Below are 26,582 nucleotides of genomic sequence, written 5' to 3' on the forward strand. Positions count from 1 at the left end.
ATTGGAAAACAATTTGGCAATTTCTTATAAAGGTAGATATATATTTAACTAGTCTCCTTCTAGGTATTTATCAAAGAGAAATGCAACTATATTTGCAACAAAAGCTGTACATATTGCTTAATTCTTAATCACCTAAAACTGCAACATCAATGTCCTTCAACTAATGAAAGGATAAATCAATGGAGACAGATTCACAGAATGGAATTTTTTAAGCAATAAAAAGGAATAAAGTACCAATACATGTAACAATGCACATGAGTACCAATTGAATTATGTTCAATGAAAAAAGCTATAGTCAAAGGCCTACATACCATGATTCCAATACATTATCGAAAAGGCAAAAATACAGAGACAGAAAACTTATGAGTGGTTGCCAGTGACTTGGGTGTAAAGAGGGGTTGACTATAAAGGAGTGTGAAGAAATTTGGGGGTGATAAATATATTTTATATTTTAATGTTAGTAGTTACATCACTATGTGTTTTTTATTTCATCAATTTCTACTCATTATTTCCTAACATCCATTTCCTTTAGGTTTAATAAATTGTTTCTTCTTTAAATTCTTAAGAATGATACTTAAATAAGTAATTTGGGAGATCTTTTCCAATCTAATGTGTATTTAAGGTATAAATTTCTTTCAGGAACTGCATTTAGCTGTATCCTAATAATATTATATTATATATTCATATTAATCCAATCAAAATATTTCAAATTTTTAATTTTGATTTTTTTTCTATTTTGGAATGTATGCAATTTTAATGTTCTAATATCTTTTTTTTATTGAAGTATTGCTGACATAATGTTATGTTACGTTCAGGTGTACAACATAATGATTCAGTATCTCCCTACATTATGCTCTGCTCTGCTCACTGTCACTATGGATCACAACGTTCACCAGACAACCCTATTCCAGTATCACTGACTATATTTCCTATACTTTACCTTTCATCCCTGTGACTTATACACTCACTAACTGGAAGTCTGTGCCTCCCACACCCTATCACCAATTTTGCCCATTGCCCCATACTCCTCCCCTCTGGCAACCATCCGTTTATTCTCTGTATTTATAGGTCTGTTTCTGCTTTTTGCTTGTTCATTTTGTTTTTTCAGATTCCAATGTAAGTGAAACCATATGTTATTTATCTAATCTTGATTTCTTAACTTCAGCTATTTGGATTTCCTAATATCTTTTTGTTGCTGTTTTCTCCTTAATTAAACTAAGGTCAAAGAGCACATTTGTAATGATTCCATTCTTTTGAGATTTGTTGAGATTTACTTTATACCCCATCATATAGTTAACTTTTATAAACTGTCTTTATTTTACATCTTTTGTGTCCTTGAACTTCATTGTGGTTATTTTCTTCTGTACTATCTTCATGTTTACTAATTCTTTCCTTAGGTCTAAATTATTATTAATTTCATTGTTGTAGTTTTTAGGTCTAGAATTTCTTTCTGATCCTTTCAGTAGTTTCAAGGTCAGAGCTGATTTTTTTCATTGTGTTATTTAATTCCTAATATATCAATCAAAATTATATTATATGAGTCTCTAAATTCTATTATATTAATCTCTTATGATACCTGCTTATTTTTGATTGAATGAAAGACATTGCTTGTGAAAGATGTCTATACAATTTAAGTCTGTGGATGATGTTAGTATTTTTCAGAAAGGATTCATGTTTCTTCTGGCAGCTGTATTTTAGGGTTTGAGAGAGATGACCTTTCTCCATTCACGAACTGAATTCACTCAAACTGGATCTGTATTTTATTCACGCTCACTCCTAGCATGTATCCCTTCCTAGCCCCATATGTATGAATTGGATGTTCACCTTGACCCACTACTTCATAGGGCCTGAATTTCAATTATTCTCCTGTTCTTGTGTTCACCTTTCTGTTTTTCAGCTGCTACTCTTTGTCTAGCTTCTCAAGTTCTCAGTCTTTTTCTCTCGATGTATCAGTTGATGCTTGTAGGAGAGAGAGTCATCACATATCCAACACACTTTCCTACTAAACATGTGCATACATCATAAGAAATTCATGGAGAGAAAACATATCAGTTAATGGAAGAAAGAAGTTGTGTACCCCAGTTAATGTTATAATTACCACATGAAATAGCCCTAAAAGTGATTTCTAAAATATATTTTCATTTAATTTGGAAGCTTCAATGAAATAACTTCAAAACAAAAATTCTAAAAACTGTCTCAAAATTTTCTCAAGTGTAGAACCAATCTATGTCAAGTTTGATTTTCACTGTTGAAAAACTTTGTGTTTTTCATTAATCATTAGTATTAAATCATTAGTATTAAATCCTCAACAATGCAAAACTTAAACCAACCAACCATTTAAAATAAAAACAACACATTAGAAAAATATATGCAAGATGTATTAAGAACAAAGGGATAATATTAATATAAAGGGAACTGGTACAAATCTACAGGAAAAAGATGAATATTAGAAAAAAGTGGCTAATGGGATGAATGGTCAATTTAAAAAGAAAAACACAAAAGCTTATTAAACCTAGGAAAAGAGATGTCCAACCTTTCTAATAATGAAATTTTCATTAAAATAGTGAAAAATTTTTATTGAAAACATTCAGATTAGAAAACATTAAACAATGGTAAAAAACTTAGGACGTGTTTGAATCTGTTTTTCAAAAGTCATCTCATGACAGGTTTCCAAATCGTATGCAATTCCAACATCTGTGTTACTCCCATTCCCTTTTGTCCTGTACCCCAGGAGTCCCCTCTATGGGATGCATCATCCTGATGTTGTATGAAATGACAGAACATTATGTAACTATCAAAAAGAATAAGACAGATCTGCTTGTATTGAGACAAAAAAGATGCCTAGCAGGTAGTGTTATATGAACAAAGTAAATTACAGATTAGTATACATAATATGATTCCATATTTTGTAAAAAATATATTGATGCCTGTATATGTAATATGCATATAATAAACACTATTAAATGAATACCTATGCTTATATGCGCAGAAAACATTAGTTGGAAAAAAATACACCCAGCTATTGAAAATCGGTAAGGTTTGGGTGAGGGGGTTCTTATGTTCATTTATTATCTTCACAAAAATGATGCATAAAGATGACAACTTTTATTTTCTGCTTTACACCATCCTATAAAGCTAAATAAGATTATTTTTGTAATTCTACATTTTTTTAATTATTTCTCTTTTGAAATAAGATTAATGGGAATTTTACTAAATATGTAATTAACATTTTTTTCTCACATTCTTATTTAAAAAATGAGGGATTGGTGGTCAGGATTTGAGCCTGAAGCTACTACCCCAAGTTCATGATCTCTCCAATAAAGAGAAGACATTCAACAAATTTTTATACTAAGAGATACTAAGCTAGCTTTGATTACATTCATTTTAGACTCAAGAACATTAGAGATTTAAAAATATGTCCTAAAACACGAAACAAATGAATGGCAGAGTCAGAAATAGAACTTAGCTTCTCAACCATATTTTTCATTCTCTTTTTTATGACAGTAACAAAAATTCCTAAGCATTGAAAATGTCTTCATAGCTAATTTTGACTTTTTTTGTATTAGTCTATTAATTTTGCCTATAATTATTTATAATTCAAATTATTAGCTTCATATTTTATACAATAGTCCCTCTTTAAATTTAAATCTCAAGATGTACTCCTTGCTAAGCTCCATTTTTATGCAGAAAACAATCTTTGAGGTCTGACATATTTTCTGATATCTGTTCTAGAAGTTGTTTTACTAAACAGTGTATTATGATATACTGGTTTCAAATTTGGTTGTACTTACCATTACCTAAGGAGATAATGGATATCCTATGCTAGAAACAACAACAAACAAAACCTCAAAGCTTGTTTATTTATTTAATAGTTATACAGGTTCTTCTGATGTCCATATTGTTTTATTTTACTTTGCTACTTCTCTATGGTGCATTTCAAAATATTTCTCTGGCTCTTCCTTTTAATTTTTAAAGTTTATTTATTTAGAGAGAGAGAGAGCGCACGCACATGAGCAGGGGAGAGGCAGAGAGAGAAGGAGACAGAGAACTCGAAGCAGGCTCCACACAGAGCCCAAAGCAGTGCTCAAACTCACAAACCATGAGATCATGACCTGAGTGAAATCAAGAGCCAAAATCACACTTAACCCACTGAGCCACCCAGGGGCCCCTCTATGGATTTTTATTGTATATAATCTAGTTAAATAATAATAAAAAAACAACACTATTTGGTCCTGAATCTAGATAGCAAACTACATCATCAACCTCTGCCACAATCTATAGCATCTTTTCCCTTCCACAATTCTGTGGATTCTTCCTTTGATACACCAGTGAAATCTGCTGTCCCACCCCCATTCCTACTGTCACATTCCTTATTCAAGTCTTAACCTTCACTTGCCTCAAGAATTGTACTAGTTTATCTATTTGCCTCCATTTCCCCCTCTTCCAGTACACTTCTACATTTACCACCTCAGTTACCTTTAAGAACACAGACTGTAATATTTCAAACCACTGTTTTAAAATCATCAATTGCTTGTTACACTTCATTAGCATAGAAAAGTATCAATTCATTTAAAGTTACTTTCTTGGCCAGTGATGATTTCATCCCAACTTCTATCTCTACTCTCCAATATTTTCCATGCTCTACCCGCCAAGATTACTTACAATTTCTCAACATTTGTGATATCCCGCATCTTCTGACCATTTTCTCCATCTATTCTCTTTCCTCCTGAATTTCCATTTGATCATAACTTCCCCTTCTTCCTTCAAACCACAGTTCAAATATCACCTCTTGCTAAAGTCCTCTGTTGTACTCAAGGCAGAATTAACACTGATTAATTAGCTATGAAGGACAAGGACAAAGGGTACAGTGACTATAAACTGCATCATAGCTCGCTTACTATTAGGAATGGTGCTTTTACTATATAAATTCTATAATTTTACTGATAACATAAGATTTAACTTAGTATAATTTTATTGACATTTGTTTTATAGTTCAAAACTGATAGAAAGTATTTATTTTTTCTTTGATTAATTTTGTTTAGCATTAGAAGACAATTCCTCTCCATTTAGAATCTCTTACTACCCAATATTATACAATCTTCTAAATATAATATATATTAATTTATATAATATATGTTTATGTATATATACCACATGTATGTATATTATATATTCTCTCCACATGATTTAACATGATATAAACACTTCTAGAAGCCAAGATACAACCTGGTGAAAAAATCTGCAAAGCTAATAGTTTCTACAACAACTTCTTTGCTCCTACCTACCTAGAGAAAAAAAGGATGAAAAATTCCCAACTATCAGCAAAATATGACAGAAGAAGCAAATCTGTTGTTGGCATGAAAGAAGAGACATCTCAGATGTCTCCTAATAGATTTTATTGAGGTCTAAGTAACTGCTGGTTAGATTTTATTTCCAGGGGGCACAAAATAATCATATTCCCCCAAATGCTTTTTTTTCACTCTGTCCACATATGCAACTACATACTCTCATGTTGGTAAATTTTATATGCTTTACTGTGCTGTATCCCCAGTACCAGACCATTATTCTAAAGGCAGAGCTGTTTTCTTCCAACAAACTTCACAGTTGAAAATTTCTGCCCTTTCGTAAGGCTGGCTAAGAAGTCTATGCAATCTGGAACCTTCTTTTCCACAATTTAACACAGCTCTTGCTATTTCCTCTGCACAATCCACAACAACAAAATGTAGTGGTTATACCTCAATACAATCCAAAAGATACATATTTGATTTCTCTTCTACTACTTGACTAATTCACCCAGTGGAGTATTGCATAATCTCTAAAACTCAATGTCCTCATCTGTCAAATGGGGATAATAATAAATGTACAATTTGGGGCTTTTTCTAGAGATGTGGTGAAGATTAAATGATATTTTACATGTAAATAATTTGTACAGCCACTGACTCATCATAAACAATAAATGTTTGCTGATGGTAATGAAATTTTAACTGTAAATGAGATATAAAGGAAAATATTATTTAAGTTCCACTGATTTCTGATGTGAACAAAATTATCATAGAAACCAAATGGAAGTTTAAATTTGAATTTGTACTTTTTAGTCTCCAGGAAAAAAAAAAGTTGTTAATAAGATTAATAGCAATGAACTTGATTGCAGAGGGAAATTTTTATGTACTCACAGGAGTAATCTGGTTTCATAAACTTCAGAAATCACAAGGGGACTCTAACGATTTAAATGCTAATTATAAACAAATTCCAAACTATGAAACAAACAGTATGGAAGAGGTTTTCACTTCCACAACCATTTCCTAAGCTCATGAGTATTACATGCATTTGAAAGTTAAACATATATAGAAGATGACACATTACATTTTTATATTTCATTATTCCTATTTTAAAAATACAATTGGCCCTCCTCATACCTGTCTGCATCTGTGAGATTTTTCTGTACACATATTCAATTCTCTAATGTACAGCTCTACTTCTTAATTTTAAGTGAAGTTATAGCTTAACTTAGTCTATTATTTCTAAAAGGAGGTTTGATGAAATAACTGATCTATTCCAATGTTATGTGAATGTCTCCTGTTTTTAATTTGTAGCAATTAATACAAAGCATAAATGCTTTAAATCTTGAATCCCATGAGACACAGCAATTTAATAACCCAATTTATTATCTGCAAATCTCTTAGTGAAATAAGAAAAACAATCTACTGCTGCCAAATTGGATAATACGGATTCATTCATTAGTCACAACAGATATGATTAGAATCCATTAAATGTGAAGTATTATTTTGATATGCAAAGTTTGTCTTTGAAAAAATGTATTCTTTGTCACAAATGAGTAAGCAATGGTTCTGTTATTGCATGCTATGCACACAACTGAAACTTCATTATCACCTTCATAATTTAAGAGACATTTAGTTTGCTGGGCTCTTTTCACATTATAAAAAAATCCTAATAATTCATCTTTTGTTAATATGTTTTCCATTTAAGAATACATATGGTATATATACAATGGGATACTACTTACGGTGATCCAAAAGAACAAAATCTTGCCATTTGCAACAATGTGGATGGAACCAACAAGTGTATTAGGCTAAGTGAAATAAGTCAGAGAAAGACAAATATCATATAATTTCACTCATATGTGGAATTTAAGAAACAAAACAGATGAACATAGAGTAAGGGAAACAAAAGTAAGATAAAAACAGAGAGGGAGGCAAATGAGAAGAGACTTCTAAATACAGGGAACAAACTGAGGATTGCTAGAGGGGTGTTGAGTTGGGGATGGGCTAAATGGGTGACCACCTTAAAGGGGGCACTTGTTGGGATGAGCACTGGGTATTATATAAAGTGATGAATCACTGGGTTCTACTCCTGAAACCAATACTACACTGTATATTACCTAACTTGAATTTAAATAAATTGAAAAAAAAAAAGAATACTTGACATGCATTAGTGCAATTAACTGCCATTATCTTGAAGGAATAGCCAAGAAGAATGTACCTGATTAAGCAAGACTCTACTAGTAAATTATAAAGTAGCCTTACAAGTTAAAGCTGTATTAAAGAGAAACTAAAACATATCATAGCACTGTGGTTAGGGATCAAAACCAGCTTAAATATTCGGAGTGCAAACTCATCTAATTGAACCTTTCCTTTGGTGGTAATTTTTCCTTTGTAAACTCTCCTGCACCAAAACCAAGTAGATCACCAATGTCGTTTAAACGCAATTACCCTTTCATGTTTTTGTTTTCTCTTTATTTACATTTACAACCTAAGGCATTATTTTACTAAACTCAGGTCTTTATATACATATTTAATTTAAACAGGAAAAATAAAAATCAGAGTTGGATCGAGGTTAACGAGTAAACTCAAGATTTTGTAAGGCAATGAAAATGTCACCTGGCAGCAGCAGAGGAGGTGAAGATAGTCAGAATCGCCTACAACTTTGGGCTATGGGCATGGGGAAGTAACAAAAAGGATTCACTGAGTTCAGATAATTGTTTCTCAAGCGACACCTAAGACTCCAGGTTAGAGACCTGAAGGGGAGCAAGTTCTCATATTCAAGTTGTGGGGCAAGGAGACTGAGGCAGAAGAAAAGAGACGGGAATTCACACTGTAGAGCATCTAGGCAATGCCATGCCCTGGGCTAACTACCTTATATGCCTTATCTCCTGAATCCTGATATTGGTGCTAGGTCTTAATTTTTCCCTCCCAAATTTTTAAATGTGGATATCAGTCTGAAAGATGTTACAAAACTTTTTTAAGTTCTCATGACTCAGTCTGTCTCACTCAAAAATATATCTCTAAACCACTCAAACCACCTTTATCTCTGCATACTTAAAACAAAGTCCTTTTTATTTTTACTTATTACTTTTTATGTATTCATCTCATTCAAAACTATTAAGATAGTTTACACAATTACTACATACAATGAGATTTGACTTGAAAGTAGACAAGTTAAAGGAAAAATTAAGTTATAAAATAAAATGAGATTAGACATAGAAATATATGTTCTTTTTCTTTTAGCATTTACTTCTTTTTGAGAGAGAGACAGTGCACATGGGTGGGGTAGGGGCAGCGAGAGAGGGAGACACAGAATTTGAAGAAGGCTCCAGGCTTTGAGCTGCCAGCATAGAGCCTGATGTGGGGCCTGAACTCACAAACCGTGAGATCATGACCTAAGCCAAAGTCAGACATTTAACTGACTGAGCCACCAAAATGTATGTTCTTAGGGGCACCTGGATGGCTCAGTCAGTTGGGTGTCCAACTTTGGGTCAGGTCATTATCTCACGGTTTCTGGGTTCGAGCCATGAATTGGGCTGTAAGCTGGCAGCGTGTAGCCTGCTTGGGATTCTCTCCCTCTCTGCCCCTCCCCCACTTATGTGTGTGCACGCTGTCTCTTTCTCAAAATAAATAAACTTGAAAAAATGTATTATTTTTTATTCTATAGAGTTATTAAATGTGGACCTCAGTTCTGACATTTCTGGCACCTAATCAACAAAGAAAAATTGATCATTTTTACCTATCTCAATTGTTCAGGAAGTAAAATTCTTTAAAACAGTGAATTCTGAGGGGGGAAAAAATCATGATTTCTCCTGAGGATGCCACTAAGTACAAACTATTTATTAATTATTTTTCCTCTGATACATAACAGATTGCATACATTATTTATTGGTTTATACACAATTGCAATTGGTACCAAATGGCATATCCTGCACTTTAAACTTTTTGTGAATCAGTGAGTCATTATTGTTACAGGTTTATCATGACCAGATCCGGATTAATCATGAAAACATCAGATATGTTTGGGTTGGATTGAAGGATTAATGCCCATCATTTTATTCCTAGCATCTTTTCCTTAAAGTTCATCCTGTTGTGAAGCAAAGAGGTGCTTACATTCTGGTTCTGCCATTTACTAGATGTGTGATCTGGAAAGTTACTTATCCTGTGGGCTTCAGTGTTATCATCTGTAATTTGGGGATGATAATAGTACTGATGTCATTAGAATTGAGTTTAGGATTAATTCAAACATTAAACTGTAAAAATGATTAGTATAGTGCCTGGCTCCAGTTAATTCCCTATAGTTCCCTATATGATAGTACTTAGAACATATAGATATCTAGTGGTGCCTAAATCATCTGGCAAGCATAATAAACCTTGGAAATCCAAGATGAACCTTTCTTTCCTTTATGATGTGCAGGAAGGGAGATAGAAAATTGAAATCTTCATGAGAGATCGAAGTAATACAATTCTTAGTAAGCATCTATATAATAGTGCTCTTAGAAAAATTGTATTTAGGGGCACCTGGGTGGCTCGGTCAGATAATCACCTGACTTTCGCTCAGATCATGATCTCACAGGTCATGAGCTCAAGCCCCACATCGGGCTCTGTGCTGACGGTTCAGGGCATGGAGCCTGCTTTGGATTCTGTGTCTCCCTTTCTCCTGCCCCTCCCTGCTTACACTTTCTCTCTCTCTTTCAAAAGCAAATGTTAAAAAAATTAAAAAAGAAAAATATTCTTAATTTTTTTGATGTTTATTTATTTTGAGAAACGCAAAGAGACAGGGGAGAGAGCATGCGCAGGACAGAGGCAGAGATAGAGGGGGAGGGAGAATCCCAAGCATACTCTGTGCTATAAGTGACCCACTGCTCAATCTCACAAACTGTGAGATCATGACCTGAGCTGAAATGAAGAATCTGATGCTTGACCGAGCCCCCCAAGTACCCCGTCTTAGAAAAATATCCTTAATTTTTCCAGAAGATGTATTATTTTGGAAATTTGCAGAGAAATACCTGATCTGCTTTAAAATTCCAGCTGGCTACAGGGGTACCTGGGTGGCTCATTGGGTTAAGTATCTGACTTTGACTCTCATCATGATCTTGAGGTTCAGGAGTTCCAGCCTGCATCAGGCTCTGTGCTGACATCTCAGAACCTGGAGCCTGTTTTGGATTCTGTGTCTCCCTCTGTCTCTGCCCCTCCGCCACTCATTCTCTGTCTTTCTCTTTCTATCTCTCCAAAATAAGTGAGACATTAAAAAAAACACAACAATAACAACAACAACAACAACAAAAACTTCAACTGGCTATAATTACCATGGGTAAAAACTATCAAAATTGCTTGTTTCCTTTTGGACCTTTAGTCAGGTACTTTGAGCTCAGACTTTTGGATTTTCTGACTATTCTTCCCACTGTAAACCCTAGTCTGCAGAAATGACTGCTTGCGTTTGTTCATATTCTGAAAATTCAAGCCGAAGCATTCCTTTACACTTCAACAGCAATGTAACTGCAACTACACTGGAATACATGTGTCGTTCCATGTCATATCGTAACAGGTTATGCTACTTTGCTTATGAAGATCATCGACCTAAGTCAACTACCAATAATTAACAGGTAATTTTTAGAAGCCTAATTTTCATAATGAGAAATGAGACTAATAATGTACACTGGCATATTATACAAAAACCTCAGGAAAGATGAACTCAGGAAAGATGGAGCGATGACCAGTAGAACCATAGACAAGCACCTGCTTCAGAGTTGAAGGCAGTCAGGGGAGTGCAATAGGTGACCACAGATGGGATCTTCACTCAAGAGAGCCACCAAGAGCATGGTTCTGCTACTCTCATCATTTCTGCTTTTCTTTCCAGGTATCCCTTTTCTTCTTTTGCTGACATCTGCCTCCTTCCCTTTCATCAATGTTTATCTCCTGGCTTCTGCTTATACCTCATTTTGATTTATTCTTAATTTTAGATCACTTACTACACATATCACCAAACCTGTAACCTTTTAATATCTATTCTCCTTGTCAATTGTCTCATTCTCTGCATTTCTCAAAGTCAAATTACAAAGAGCAGACCAAGTTTTTCTCATTAGATTATTTCAACAAGGGACAATGAGGGAAAGAATTTAATCCCAGGACTTCTAACATGGCAGGCACGTTGATTAGCCAATTGAAGACCAATGTTTAATTTTGTACATATCTCTTTCCAATTAAATTTTTGGGGCTCCAACTTTGCATAGTGCCTGATGAATATTGAGTACTCAATATATATTTGTTAAATTTAAATGAGAATGTTAATGGAAAATGATAAAAATAAAAAGAGCAGGAAATAAAAGATGGGAATAAAAATCTTTAAGCTAAAAGAAAAAAATAAGTATTTGCATTATATTCCCTGTCCTTACTCTATTTCAGAGTAATCAAGTAAGTATAGCCCTAGTTAATGAAGGCAAGTTCTTCACAGAGAAATTCTAAATAATAAATATTGAAAGAATAACATTATAACACCACAATTTTACAGTCCTACTGGAATAGTTGATTCTGAAATCATCATAAATAATTAAAAGGATTAGAGGAGAGGTCAACAGAGAACTCTGGAATGAAGGGATCAGATTGCCAGTACAGACAAATCTTAGCATCACCAAAAGGGAAACAACCAGACTTAATGGGATCCTTGATATGATGGGGTATGAAGTACACAGAATTACCTGTTAGGCATCTTGAAAAAAAAAATAAACAGATGATTAAAGAGCTTTTAGAGCTGATAATGTTCAAAGATGGGGAGTATCAAATATGGAGGAACAAGCTAAATATAACAAAAAAGCAAAAACAATGATCCATAACTTGCAATATTCTAAAGGACAGCTAGCTTCTGTAAAAAATTAGTGGCATGGATAAACAAAAAGTGAATGGAGCTGAGCTGGAATAAAAGAGATTTGTGCCACTTAACTACCAAAAGTAGTGTGTGAGCCTTATTGGGATCCTGAAGAAGATAAATCAAATGTAAAAAGGCATTTTTTTGAGAGATAGAGAGTGAGCATATGTGTGTGAGTGGGAGAGTGGCATAGGCAGGAGGTGGGGGATTGGAGGGAGAGGGAGAGGGAGAGGGGGAAAGAGAGAGAGAGAGAGAGAGAGAGAGAGAGAGAGAGAGAGAGAGAGATTGGGCTTGAGCTCACAACTGTGAGACTATGATATGAGCTGAAATCGAGTCAGTAAACCAACTAAGCCACCTATTCCCCCACCCCCCAAAGGCCTTTTCTTAGGTAATATTGGCATTACTGGTAATATTATTAGTTGTGACAATGACATTATGATATGCAAAAAAATAGCCATCATTTTTAGGAATGAATAGTGAAGTATGTAGGGATGAAATGATATAATGTTTGATATTTGCTTAAGATAACTCAGCAAAGAAAAAAAAAAACCTCCATGTATACATGAAGAAAATATGACAAAATCTTTGCTATTCCTGAATGTGAGTGATGGTACAAGGCTGCATTGTATAGTCTCTCTACTTTTTAGAATGATAAACACTTTTGTAAGAATGTAAATTTTTTATTGTTTGATTTTTTTACTTGAGTATAGTTGACACACAATGTTACATTAGTTTCAGGTGTACAACATGGTGATTCAACATCTCTACATATTATGCTATGTTCACAAGTGTAGCTACCATCTATCACCACACAACATTATTAAAATATTACTGACTATATTCTCTATGCTATGCCTTTTATTCCTATGACTTATTCATTCTGAAACAGGAAGCTTGTACTTTCCACTCCCTTCATCCATTTTGCCTATTTCCCCCACCCGCCTTTTCTGCAGCAAACATGTTTGTAATAGGTAGGAAAGGGTTAGATGCAGTGTTGCCATAAACTGCACCTATGATACAGCACCGTATAATCAAGAGGGAACTCCCAACTGTCATCTTCTCCAAAGGAGCAAAGGGTTTGAAATGCATACCTAGTTCAACTTTTAAGACTCCCACCTGATGGCACTCCTGGGTGGCTTGGTAGGTTAAACCTTACTCTAGATTTTGGCTCAGGTCACGATCTCATGGTTCATGAGTTTGAGCGCCACATCAGGCACTGTGCTGTCAGGGTGGAGCCTGCTTGGGATTCTCTCTCTCTCTGCGCCTCCCCAGCTTGCTCTATCTGTCTCAAAAAAAGTAAATAAATTCTTTAAAAAAAGGACTCCTACCTGTGGGATAGGTCCTCAAAACACCTAGCTCTGAAAGCCAATGAGGGCTTATGTCTTCAAGACTCACAGGATTATAGTAAATAAATAAGTAGTTATTAATGGGCTTGTGAGCACTCCCTGTGGATATCCCCTCAAGGTTCAGCCTAGAAAGAAAACACAAAAATGCCCATCTCCCAGTCTTCTCCTGGAAAGGGCTAGACTGCATATTTTATGAGCCTAGGGGTCTAGCTTTAACTTAGCATGCATCTAGGAGTTGGCTGAGATCCTTCCCAGAGTTTGATGGAGCTGGTGGGCATTTCTCCAATGTTATCCCTCTGGCTGGCTATAACAACAAGACCAAATTACTAGTATTTCTTCAAAATGAGTTTGTCTGTACCACTGGTACCCCAAGTTACGGCTGCCACCAGAGGAATGGGTCCTCAAATCACCTATATCTGATAGCTAACGGGGCTTGCATTAGTGACTATAGCAAACAAAGAAGCAGCTTTACAACAGGTGCAGGAACACCCCCTCCCCCAACTCCACGGCTATACACTGGGGCTCAGTGCAGAGGGAATAGGCAAAAATGTCCACTTTCCAGTTTCTCTCTGAAAGGGCTTAATTAAATTTTTTTCCCAGTAGTTGCCTGAGGGTCTAGCTTCTAATTAGCCTTCATTTGCTATCCCCTCCCTTTGGGAAATTGACAAGTCTTGGCAAACTCTCAACTATGGAAACCACAAAGAACAAAGATGGTGGCTTGGACATTCATAAAAATTTGAGAGACAACCTGAAGCTCAGGCTGGGGTGACTAATGAGACCAGTCTGTCAAGACTGGGACTGGTTGCTGTTTTATCTAATGTGCAGAAACCAACACAGAAAGTGAAAGAAAATGAAGAAATGGGAATGTTTGAAACACACAAAAAGCAAGAGAAATCACCAGAAAATGATTTTAATAAAATGGCGGCAAGTGATTTACTTAATACAGAGTTCAAAATAATTGTTTAAAGATGCTTACTGAAGTCAGGATATCAATGCATGAACAAAGTGAGAATTTAAACAAAGAGGAAAAAAAAAACCAAGAGAGAGTTTAAAAGCAGGAAGAAAGAAACAGCTTGTTATACAGGGAGGATACCCCTAAGACTATCAATGGATTTTCAGAGGAAACTTTGAATCCCAGAAGGGAGGAAGATGATATATCCAAAGTGCTGAAAGGAAAAAAAAATACAGCAGCCAAACAAGAATACTCTACTTGGCAATGTTGTCCTTCAGAACTGAATGAGTTTTCCAGATAAACAAAAGCTGAAGTTCATCATCACTAAACTGATATATGGATCAATAAACCAATGCAATAGGAGTACAGAATTAGACTCTCACAAGTATATTTAATTGATCTTGGACAAAGTTGCCAAATTAATTCAATGGAGAAAGGATAAATTCTCCAACATTTGGAGTTGGAAAGATAAGCATACAAAAGAAAATCCCAAAGAATCTTGAACTCTATATCATACCATATACAAAAAATAACTTGAAATGAATTATAGACCTGAATGTAAGACATCTAGAAGAAAACTGTGGTATTACAGCTTGACCTGTGGGTGTTGTAAGATGTTTTAAATGGGACACAAAAATCTCAAATGATAAATCTATAAACTGGACTATCCCATCAAAATTTTTCAAAATTTCTTCAAAAGATACTAGTAAGAAAATGGAAAGAAAGTCACAAACTAGGAAAAAATATTGCAACATTTATACCTGACAGTAGACCCTTATTTACTCCGTGTAAAGACCCACTATAACTCAATAATAAAAAGATAAACATCCCAATTTGGAAAGGGCAAAAATATTTTGAACATCTTCAAAAATCTTTGATCTTCATCAAAAATACATAGATTGCAATTAAGCACATTAAATGATGGTCAGCACAGTATTTAGGAAAGTGTAAATTAAAACCACGATGAGACACTACTATACACCTATCTGAATGGCTAAAATATAAATTCTAACCATATTAAGTTTTGGCAATGTACAACCACTTGGGAAAGTGGTTTGGCAACTTTAAGAAATACTAAACATATACCTACCACATGACCTAAAATAAAGATAAGATGATGTCTCTGTAGAGACTTGTAAACAAATATTCATAGCAACCTATTCTGGAAAAAAATCTCAAATTGCGACCCTAACCCTAATCTTAAAAAACGAATGGATGGGTGAGCATTTTGAGGTACATCAATATAGTGGAAAATTACTCATAAATAAAAGGAGACAAAGTATTGCTACTTTGTCACAAACGTCACATGGAAACTTATTAGGGTGATAGATATCTTCATTATCTTGATTGTGGTGAAGGTGTTTTGGCTAGACATATATGTCAAAACTTATCAAACTGTATACTTCAAACATGTTCAGTTTTACTGTATTCAGTTATACTTCAAAAATATGTTAATAAGGGAGCAAGAGAACCACACCAGAAGATCTGAAAATATTTTGCTTAATGGTTTCCTGTTTCAATAAAGTAGTGAAATTTCTATAAGCATTCACAAAGCCACTTCATAAATTTAAAAAAAAAATAATGTTTATTTCTTTTTGAGACAGAGAGAAACAGAGAATAAACAGGGGAGGGGCAGAGACAGAGAGAGGCACAGAATCTGAAACAGGCTCGAGGCTCTGATCTGTCAGCACAGAGCCCGACGTGGGGCTGGAACTCACAGACCGCGAGATCATGACCTGAGACGAAGTTGGACGCTTAAATGACTGAGCCACCCAGGCACCCCTATAAAAATTTAAAATGTGAATAAATATGGGGTGCCTGGGTGGCTCAGGGTGCCTGGGTGGTTGTTGTTCATGGGTTCGAGCCCCATATCAGGCTCAGGGCTGACAGTTCAGAGCCTGTAGCCTGCTACAGATTCTGTATCTCCCTCTCTCTCTGTCCCTCTTCTACTCATGTTCTCTCTCTCTCAAAAATAAAAACATTAAAAAAATAAAAAAATAAATTAAAAAGTGTGAATAAATATTGCTCAAATACTCCAGTGCATCAATTAATAATAAAGTAGGAACAGAGAGAACATATGCCAACTACATATACAGGCTTGCTTTAATTTCTTCATTCATTCAACCAATATACATGCCTGGAATTATATTAGTATACAAAATAAAACCCCATTCTCAAGTTTCATCCTATAATTATTATAACTTGTCATAAAATTTGAATGAGCCAAAGCTTACAATGATTTTTTCAAAGTCATAACAATGCTTCATTCTATAAATTTGTATCAGTAACCTTAGATTACACTGAATGACAAAAAAATCCCTATATTTTTATATCATGTATTCACTTACCTTTGCCTTCAAAATAAAACTGAAACTTGTTTTAGCCTGAAACATCTGTCTCAGATTTGACTGTGCCTTCAAACTTTACTGTCTACAGAGCACATGAGGGTATATTATTTATATTACAGACTTGCGTGCCAACTTCAGATTTTGAATCCATAGATTTGAGATAAGGCTCAGAATCTGCATACCTCACTAGCAGACCACATGATCCTGACCCAGGTGGTGTGGACTCATCACTTTCTGAAACAGTGCTAGCCTTAACCAACAAAGGAGATAATTAGTGAGGCCTAAATGTGATGACACCCTGTGCAAATCAAGAAACAGGTGTGAATGAAAATCTCACCAAATTATACAAATGCATTGGCCACCAAGACCACATCTCACTCATTAGAAGTTCACTTAAAACGTTAAACAAGAAGCAAAATGGAATGATCCTTAGTAAACAAAAAATCTTTAAAACGTCCTCAAAATCTGAACAATTACAACCATAAAACACGATTACAAATATAGGAAGGCATTCAGGTTTTTTAGGATTAGGGTCTCAAAGGAGAAAAAAAAAACCTGATTCCAAACCCCTACATTAAAAACATAAAGGAAAAGAAAGACATTCCTTTCCTTGTATCATTACTCCTTTTTATACTGAGTAGACTGTTTAGTTTATAATTTAAAATTTATTTGTGCCGTAACTAAATGTATTTCCTCCATTACTTCTAATACAGTTTCAAAAAGTCAAATAAAAATTTGTAATATGTTTCTTAGTACATGATTAAAAATAATTCTGGAAAACTTTAATTCCATGATTTTATGATGCATCTTTTACTAGTCATGTCTGGATATCTGATATTTGGTGAATGTAAAGAATTTCTTTGATTAAAAATAGAATCTTTCATATAACTTTTCATTAGCATTTCTCAGATGTTTCTCTTTATTCAATACTCATTTACCAAATGGCATATCCCAACTAAAGGGCACAAAACAAGTATTGATCTCCCTATCTTTAGGAACTCTACTCTGTCTTAAAAAAGGCCCAAAGATGGGAATGCAAACTGGTGCAGCTGCTTTGAAAAACAGTGTGGAGGTTCCTCAAAAAATTAAAAATAGATCTACCCTATGACCCAGCAGTAGCACTGCTAGGAATTTACCCAAGGGATACAGGAGTGCTGATGCATAGGGGCCCTTGTACCCCAATGTTTATAGCAGCACTCTCAACAATAGCCAAATTATGGAAAGAGCCTAAATGTCCATCAACTGATGAATGGATAAAGAAATTGTGGTTTATATACACAATAGAATACTACGTGGCAATGAGAAAGAATGAAGTATGGCCTTTTGTAGCAATGTGGATGGAACTGGAGAGTGTTATGCTAAGTGAAATAAGTCATACAGAGAAAGACAGATACCATATGATTTCACTCTTATGTGGATCCTGAGAAACTTAACAGAAGACCATGGAGGAGGGGAAGGAAAAAAAAAGTTAGAAAGGGAGAGAGCCAAACCATAAGAGACTTTTAAAAATGGAGAATAAACTGAGGGTTGATGGTGGGGGGGGAGGGTGGGGAGGGTGGGTGATGGGCATTGAGGAGGACTCCTGTTGGGATGAGCACTGGGTGTTGTATGGAAACCAATTTGACAATAAATTTCATATTTAAAAAAAAAGTCCAAAGAATAAAGGAGAAAACATATCTGTTCCATAAAGCCCCCAGGATGAGCAGAGGGTATGTCATATATTAAAAGACAAGATCTAGTCTTGAGCTATCAGAAGAAAATAAAACAGAGTCTCTATAGATATTGAGCAGCAAACACTGTGGTCTTCAGGTAGAATATAATAGGGAACGGGGAACGGAAGTATAAAGACAAACCTAATGATGCTATAATGGTTGCATATCAAAGAGGACCAATTTCTCCACAATTAGGAGGAATGTGGGACAGATGAAAATCAGTGGTTAAGAAGCAAGGATAAGATGAAAATTGGGATAAATTTATTTCTTCTGTAATTGAAATTTCAATTGGATTGTCTATCTGGTCATAATTTACAAATTCTATGTATAGAGGCATAGGCTTGCATTGTTATTTGAGAAAATGGACTTACTCTACTAAATATTGCATTGGGGCACCTGGGTCAGTCGGTTAAGATTCTGACTCCGGATCTCAGCTCAGGTCATGATCTCATGGTTTCTGAGACTGAGGACCACATGGGGTTCTGTGCTGCCAAGCACAGAGCCTACTTAGGATTCTCTCTCTCACTCTCTCTGCTCCTCCTCCACTAGGGTGAGCATTCTCAGTCTCTCAAAATAAATAAACTTTAAAAAACAGCATTAAATATTGCATTAAATCCATGTTATCTAACTATTTTGAAAGCAAACTTTCTTTTGAAAAATTTTTATTATTACAAGTCACAATGAAATATAATTAATAATTTTGACATTCTTTTTAGTTTTGGGGGAAGTGCAGTGAGATAGTTTTGTGTTTTTTTTTTCTTTTTTGAGATAATGAGATAGTCATGAAAGGAATCAAAGGAAAGAAGAAGCTTTTCTACATCAAATAAAAATAAATTCTGGGAAATATTTGTCTCTCTATCCAAAGAATCTCATTCTAACGGTCTTGAACTAAAAATTTAAAATATCTCTGAATTGATATTTACTAATAAAAATAAAAAATGCTGCTTTATATAGCTTAATTTTAGAAAATTTAATTTTGGAAAACAAACTTTTCCAATGAGAGTATAAACCATGCTTCAAATATTTTATGTTTTCTTAACTTTAGTGGAATAAAATCCATTCATTTCCAAGACAGCATACTTACTGATTCAGGACAGGTGTGTAGGCAGTTTTATCCTCATCAATAATAGTAACCATCAGTGTAATAAGCTGGGGCCAAAAATCCAAATTCTTGGTGGTTGGTCCCTGATCTTCCCGAGGAATGTCCTGTTTCTTACTCTGCTCACAAGGTCACGCAACATTAAAAAAAAAAAAAAAAGGTTAAATGGTATGACTTTAGTTTATCAGTGTCAAATGGACAGATCAGAGAAAAGTGGTTACAGAAAAATTCTTAGGTCATGTGAACCAAAGCTTTTAAAGTCAGGTTTCCTTTCTTCATTGAATGACATCCCATTGGATAAAATCACAATGGCGAGCGTAGGCTTGTATTTCTAAGTTCTTTGGCTCTAGACTAGAAGTTGCTCTTTCTCAATTGTAACTCATATTCTCAGGAATTATTATAATAGAAATTATCCCTTTAATGTGGCTTCTTCCAAGGAGGGAGGTTGTTTTCTGTGTGTACAAAGGTGTGTGGGGGTGTGTGCATGTGCATATGTGTGAAATTTATCCTGCCTAAATATTTTGTTCACAGTTACATTGGTGGTAAGTGGGCAGAACTCAAGCCAGTACCGTTAAATTCTACAGTATATAAATGTTCCATGAATGGTCTGGAACACTCATATTCCACCCACAAATGCATCTAGTTAAATGAAAAGTATGTAAGTCTATCTTTCGTGTGTGTGTGTGTTTAAATAATATTTGAATCCTTGATTTATCGTGCTTCATGAATTCTCAAGCTCTAGAGAGTGTTGTCCAGGATGATCTAAATTTACATTGAGATGAACAAAGTACAATAACAATCTTCAATGTTTCATATATCAACTTCATACTCAACACGTAAAATTCTTTGGTGGGTATTCTTCGAGCACTTCTTCTACATTTACTTTAAATAATTAGGCAAAAAAGACAAAGACACAGACCATAGGGATCATAGGAAGCATAGGGCTTCCCTAATTATTTTTATCAAATGATTTGTAAGCTTATAGGTCCAGGATATCTGAAAACTTCAATTTGTGGCTCAGGAAATGCATGGGTTCTCTGGTATAAAAGGTATATCAGATTTTATTTGGCCCAAACTACTGCCATTTCCAACATCTCATCCAAAGATCAGCCACCCTCTGCCAAATGGTTGTATGCATAGTTTCTAATGCTGCCCAAGACTTGCAACCAGATCTGAATGAGTCATCACCATGTTATTGTTCTCCCTGAAGTTAAAATACAGCCCTATGTTGAATCCACTTACTATTAGAGACCTCTGTACACAGACTATAATGTACCTTTAGGGACATATATTTTCCTAAGGTACTTCCAAGTGCTGCTGATTTACCTTTATGCTCAAAATGCAACAGATATTAAATATTGGAGTGCTCAATTAGTCCAAAATTAGTGGCTGGCACAAATTACTTCAAATTTCCAAAATAAACTATAAGTACTCTCCAAAGGTTCTTAAGAACCTTGTATATCTGGTCCCTAATAACCACTTGAATCTTCTTGGCAGCCTTCCTCTTTCAATCCCGGAGGTACATCAAGGTACATCAGAAGATCTTCAAGAAGAAAATTAGTCAGAAATACAGGCTTAAAAATATCCAGCTTTGTACTTTCAAGTTACATTTTCTGTTTAAATTCATCTTTATTTTGTGAACAAGATTTTATTACTGTCACAATAATGTGATTATTTACTTATTACATTAAGCTCAATAGGTTTCTTCCTCTATGATGTATTTAGAAGTTGGGAGAACCTGGTAGATATTTATAAAGTTTTTAAATGAAATTAGTTCTGATGGCCACAGCATTTGTTTGTCAAATGTATTTTAACTTAATACTGTAATTAATCATCATGATGCATATTTAGCCCAACTATATGTCTCATTTTTTTCAAGCAATGTGATTAAATGAAATGACTATAGATGACCTGTCCAACATTTGTCATTCTGCAAAGAATAATATGGAAAGAAGGAAAAAATAACATAGTTGAATAGGCATTAATTCCAAAGTTCCTTAGCTGTCACACATTATACTCTCATCACTTTTTATTATGACATCAGAAGATTATAGACGATACCATTTTTCATCAAATTCTTTATGTTGAACCAGAATAAACCAAACTGGATGTTGAATCATTAAGTTTTTACAAATCACACGACATTATAAGAAACCAAGCTTTCCCTAATTTAATAATGCACTTTAAAAGACTGCATGTTTGAAAGGATGGGGCAGAATCATGTATACTGGAATATTTACCAGATTTCTTAAGAATTATTTTTTTCCAAGAAGCATATTATTAATATCTTAGAAATCTATTACATTTGAGCTTATGATCAGAAAAATTAAGGTAATGTAGTGGAAATTCAGGAATCTGGTAATAAGTATGCTAATATTTACTGAAACCCTTACAAATTAATATTTCTCATAATAAAATATATTTTATAATATTTATACTATGTAAGATAATATATAATGATAAACTAACGACAATGAACAAATGAGAATATAATCAGTTTATAAAAATATAACTGAACAGATCAATTTTAATTATGATAATTAGAATTACAGTGACTAAATACTATTTTCTTAATAGATTATTGAGGAAAGAGACTTGAAAGACTGTGAGAGTATAATGGGAGAGAATTTGTGAAAATGGAAAGTAGCCAGCATGTGGGGTCACTGTTTCCAATGGTCACTTTTTTAAGTCTGCTTATTTGACAGACAAAGAGTGAGCAGGGGACAGGCGCAGAGAAAGGGAGAGAGAGAATCCCAATCAGGCTCCATATCTTCAATGATGAGCCCAGCACAGAGCTCGAACCTATGAACCATGACCTAAGCAGAAGTCAGACACTTAATAGACTGAGCTACCCATGTGCCCCTCCAAGGGTCACTTTTATAAAGAATATTTCAATACAGAAAAGCTTTAATAGACAAGCTGATAAGATATACACTATACTTTTATAGTATCAAATGAGAAAATATGAAAATATTTCATGAAGAGATCAACATAGAGATAACCATCACATGCAAAAAAGAAAGTGTTGAAATAACAGATGCCATCTTCATATTAATGTGGAACTTGCACAACACTTCTAAGCTTGTTATAAAATATGGCTGTGGCATTCCATGTATTTGTTTAATAAGCATAAAATTTTGAAATATTTCCTCTAAGGAGTTGGCTAGACAAAAGTTGGGGGAAGAAATTTAGTAAAGTAAGGGAATATTTAAATGCAAAACTATACAACAGATACATAATTAGGCAATTATTAGTAATCTGAGGCTACAAGCTTCTGACAAAGGGTGTTTCTCTAACATTCATTCTATTGAAAGTTAGTATTAGTTATACACACACATAAACACAGTCCATGCTCAAACAAATTGAGAAAATACTTGCTTAAAACAAAGTTAAACAGATTATTTCTAGATATCCTGGAGTAACATGCTAATGTGCATTGTGATTCTCTAAGAAGGTGGTACTCAAACTTTAGTGTTTTATCAGCATTGTTAGGAAGGCTTGCTAATACACAGACTGTTGGTCCCTTTCCCAGAGTTGCTGATTCACCAAGTGTAGGGTGAGACCTGAGGATCTGCATACATAATGAAGTTTCTAGTAATGCTGGTGCTCCTAGTTCAGAGACTAGTTTGAAAACCGCTACGCTGAGGGCTAACAATGGAACATGAGTTTCTCAAATATATTTGCAATTTACAAAGCCCTCTATTCCCCTTGTACTCCCAATATCCCATCTTGTAAAACTTTCCACAGAATAAATCTTCCTCCGAACATACTTTGGGAAACAAAAGTCTACAGAGATATGGGTTAAATCTTTTAGGATGTTGTGTGTCACATCAAGGAATTAACATTTAAACCATATTAGATGAGGACCATTAGAAGATTTCAAACTTGAGTCTACTTACTTAACTACATTTATGTTTAAATGATTTGGTAGTCGCAGGAAGTTTAAGAGAAGTTAAATTTATGAAATAGGTACTAAGGAAAATTGATAGATTTATGAAACTACTTATGAAATGATTAATAAGTTGATAGAACTCATTGCCTAAGTGGTGAGAAAGAAGAGAGAGACGGAAAAATCAAGTGGAACTATCCAGAAAGTAATTATGTAGATCAGTCTGGAATTTAAAGCAATATTCTGGACTGCTGATGTAGCTAGAAGAATTCCAGGATATATGTGGTAGCTGAAATTATGGAGTAAATAAGATTCCTCAAAGAGAGGAAGAATATTTGGCAAGAAGGAAGACACTGGGGAAAATAAATCAAAAAAAGGAAAATAATACAATTTTATGAAAGATAGACCTAGATGGGGTAGTGAGGCCCCTGTTGAAATGGGAGAGAATGGATTTCAGTGTATGTGGGGACAAATGGCGTCAAACGAATGAAGAACATGGCTTCTTCCAAGTCAGGCCATAGAGTCTTGCAGATAAGTGAGAAAGAATAGCTAGGAAATTCTACCCTGAGAGAAGAGGAGGAGTAAGTAATAAAGACTTGGGGGCACCTGTGTGGCTCAGTGGGATAAGGACTCCAACCTTGGCTCAAGTCATGATCTAAGGATGAGTTTGAGCCCTGTGTTGGGCTCTGCACTGACAGTGCAGAGTCTGCTTGGGATTCTCTCTCTAGCCCTCCCCTACTTGCTCTCTTTCTCTCTAAATAAATAAATAAATAAATAAATAAATAAATAAATAAATAAATAAAACTTAGGGAAAAAAAGGAAATCAAGGAAATGGTGTTGGATGTGTTACTGAGGCACAGTAAAAGCAGGAAAAGAGATTTAAATGTCTGGTCAGAGTGCTAGAAGTGCTGGAACAAACATTGATTTTGGTCCAGAGGAAGGTGAAACAGAAACAGAAAGCCATAAGTAAATGCAAATATTTTGTCTCACTTCTCAGCTTTTGTCAAGAGCTCATAGACCACCACTGTACCTCTTTCCTTTGTTCTTTAATTACATTGTACTACTGAAAAGGCTACAGACAAATATTGTAATTTCTGCATTCTAGAGATGAGAAAACTAAGGCTGACATGGTAAAGTGGTCCATCCAAGGGGCACCTGGGTGGCTCAGTCAGTTAAGTGTCCAACTTCAGCTCAGGTCATGATCTCACAGTTCATGAGTTTGAGCTCCGTGTCAGGCTCTGTGCTGGCAGTTCGGAGCCTGGAGCCTGCTTTGGATTCTGTGTCTCCCTCTCTCTCTGCCCCTCCCTGGCTCGTCCTCTGTCTCTCTCAAAAATAAACATTAAAAAAATTAAAAGTGGCCCATTTGAGGTCACGTAAGGTCCTAAAAATCAGAACACCAAAACCTTGTAGACTTCATGTTCTCCAGGGAGCCTACTTTGCTCTGACCCCTTTCTCACTGAGTTAAAAATTATCCCAGTTAAAAAGAAGATAGAGTTGGATTTTGTTTGCTAAGTCATAAAGAAGCAAATTAAGTTACTGATTAATAGAGCTTATGACAGGGTTTATAATTTAAAAAGTTTGAGAGCCAATGCTAAATGGAAACATTAATAATTTTAATTGATGATCTAAGTCTCTCTCTCTATATCTATATAAAGGGGCATCCTTTTAAAGATGGTATCAATACTTCCCATTATTATTTTTCTTTTTTGCCTCTGGCAAAGTTCAGTTCATCACTTACTTCAACCATTTCCAAGTTCATCATCTTTGATCTACCGACTTTAAAAGTATTTTCTGGTAGTACTCTTTAATGTCACTATCAGAGATGCCTTCTTCTCTCACCAAATTTTAGTGATATATATTAAGTAACTTAAACTCTGGAAATGAATGGGAGAGATTTTTGAAAATTGGGATGAATGAGATGGATTTTGATCATACATTTAATGAATAGCCTTTAGTATTCTGGCCATACCATGGATCAGAAAACCAATCTTTCAGTGCAAATAAAGTTGTGCTACCTTTGCCTTTCTGGGACAGCTGGGGCAGAGCATATATTCTGATTCCATGAATTGTTGTATAATTGGCTTTTTAAATCCAGGGCCATGTAAACTGCAACATTGAGAATCTATAAGAAACACACTAAGGAGTGAAATACGAAACTATATTCAAAGAAGCTACCAATGTTTTCTAAGTCTGTCCATACATCATGTACATCAGAATCATCTGGGTTACTTATAAGAAATACATATGACTTTAGAGCCTCTGGTGCAGAGCTATAAAATCAGAGTAAATGGAGGTATAGCCTGGGAATCTGGACTTAAACATACAGATATATTCTTCTGAAATCCTCATATTCATAGGAAGAGTCAGGACCCAAGTACTGACTTGTAAATGAGTCAGGTAAAAATAGGCCTTATTTGCTTAGGAAGAAGAGTGATAGAATTCCTTTTAGGTATCAATATCAGTTAGGGATTTGCTAGATTTTACATTTTGTCATGATAACAAAAGACTTCTGTTTTACCTTTACATCTGAGAAAATTTCAACTACATATAGTTCCCTAATTTTAAGAGGAGATGGAATGTCTTTCTGGATGTTTATGTGGTGCCTCTTCCAAGTGTTGATAAACTCCTCTGTTAGATCCATTTCTAAAACATTACTTTCTAAATTAACAGTCATTAGGAAATTACTGATCTACTGAAATAACTAAGTATGCGTTGCTGAGAGCAAAAATCGAGCAACTAGTGGTCTTAAATAAGATTAATTACTGAAAATTAACACTATGCTAATCTAGCTAGAAAGAAAAAATGCATATATTAGAATAATTCATTTTTACTGCAGCAAAATATTTGAATAATCTTTACTAGGTCCTTTCAATTTCAACAAGTCAAAAATATCTTGACCTTTAAATTGCCAAAACTGCATATCAAAATGTTTGGACATTCTCAATGGCTTTTAACAGCACTAAATGGTTCCTTGAATTTGAACAGATTATACACAGTTAAGTGATCCATAAATACATAACTATAAAGTATCATAGCTCTAAATGTAGATTTAAATATACAAATTACTTAACAGCATGGTGTAATAGAAA

At 34.7% G+C, this 26,582-nt stretch overlaps 1 protein-coding gene across 1 annotated transcript in view; it reads right to left on the minus strand.

Moving 5' to 3' along the window:
• The window catches only part of UNC13C (unc-13 homolog C), a 606,187-nt gene that overhangs the window by 198,142 nt on the left and 381,463 nt on the right, over nucleotides 1-26,582 (minus strand). Inside the window, exon 21 of the mRNA XM_047864534.1 lies at nucleotides 19,590-19,723. Within this exon, the coding sequence (XP_047720490.1) occupies nucleotides 19,590-19,723 (134 nt within the window). The remainder of the gene's footprint in view (nucleotides 1-19,589; nucleotides 19,724-26,582) is intronic.

This window comes from Prionailurus viverrinus, chromosome B3 (assembly GCF_022837055.1).
Source record: "Prionailurus viverrinus isolate Anna chromosome B3, UM_Priviv_1.0, whole genome shotgun sequence".
Taxonomy (NCBI): Eukaryota; Metazoa; Chordata; class Mammalia; order Carnivora; family Felidae; genus Prionailurus; species Prionailurus viverrinus.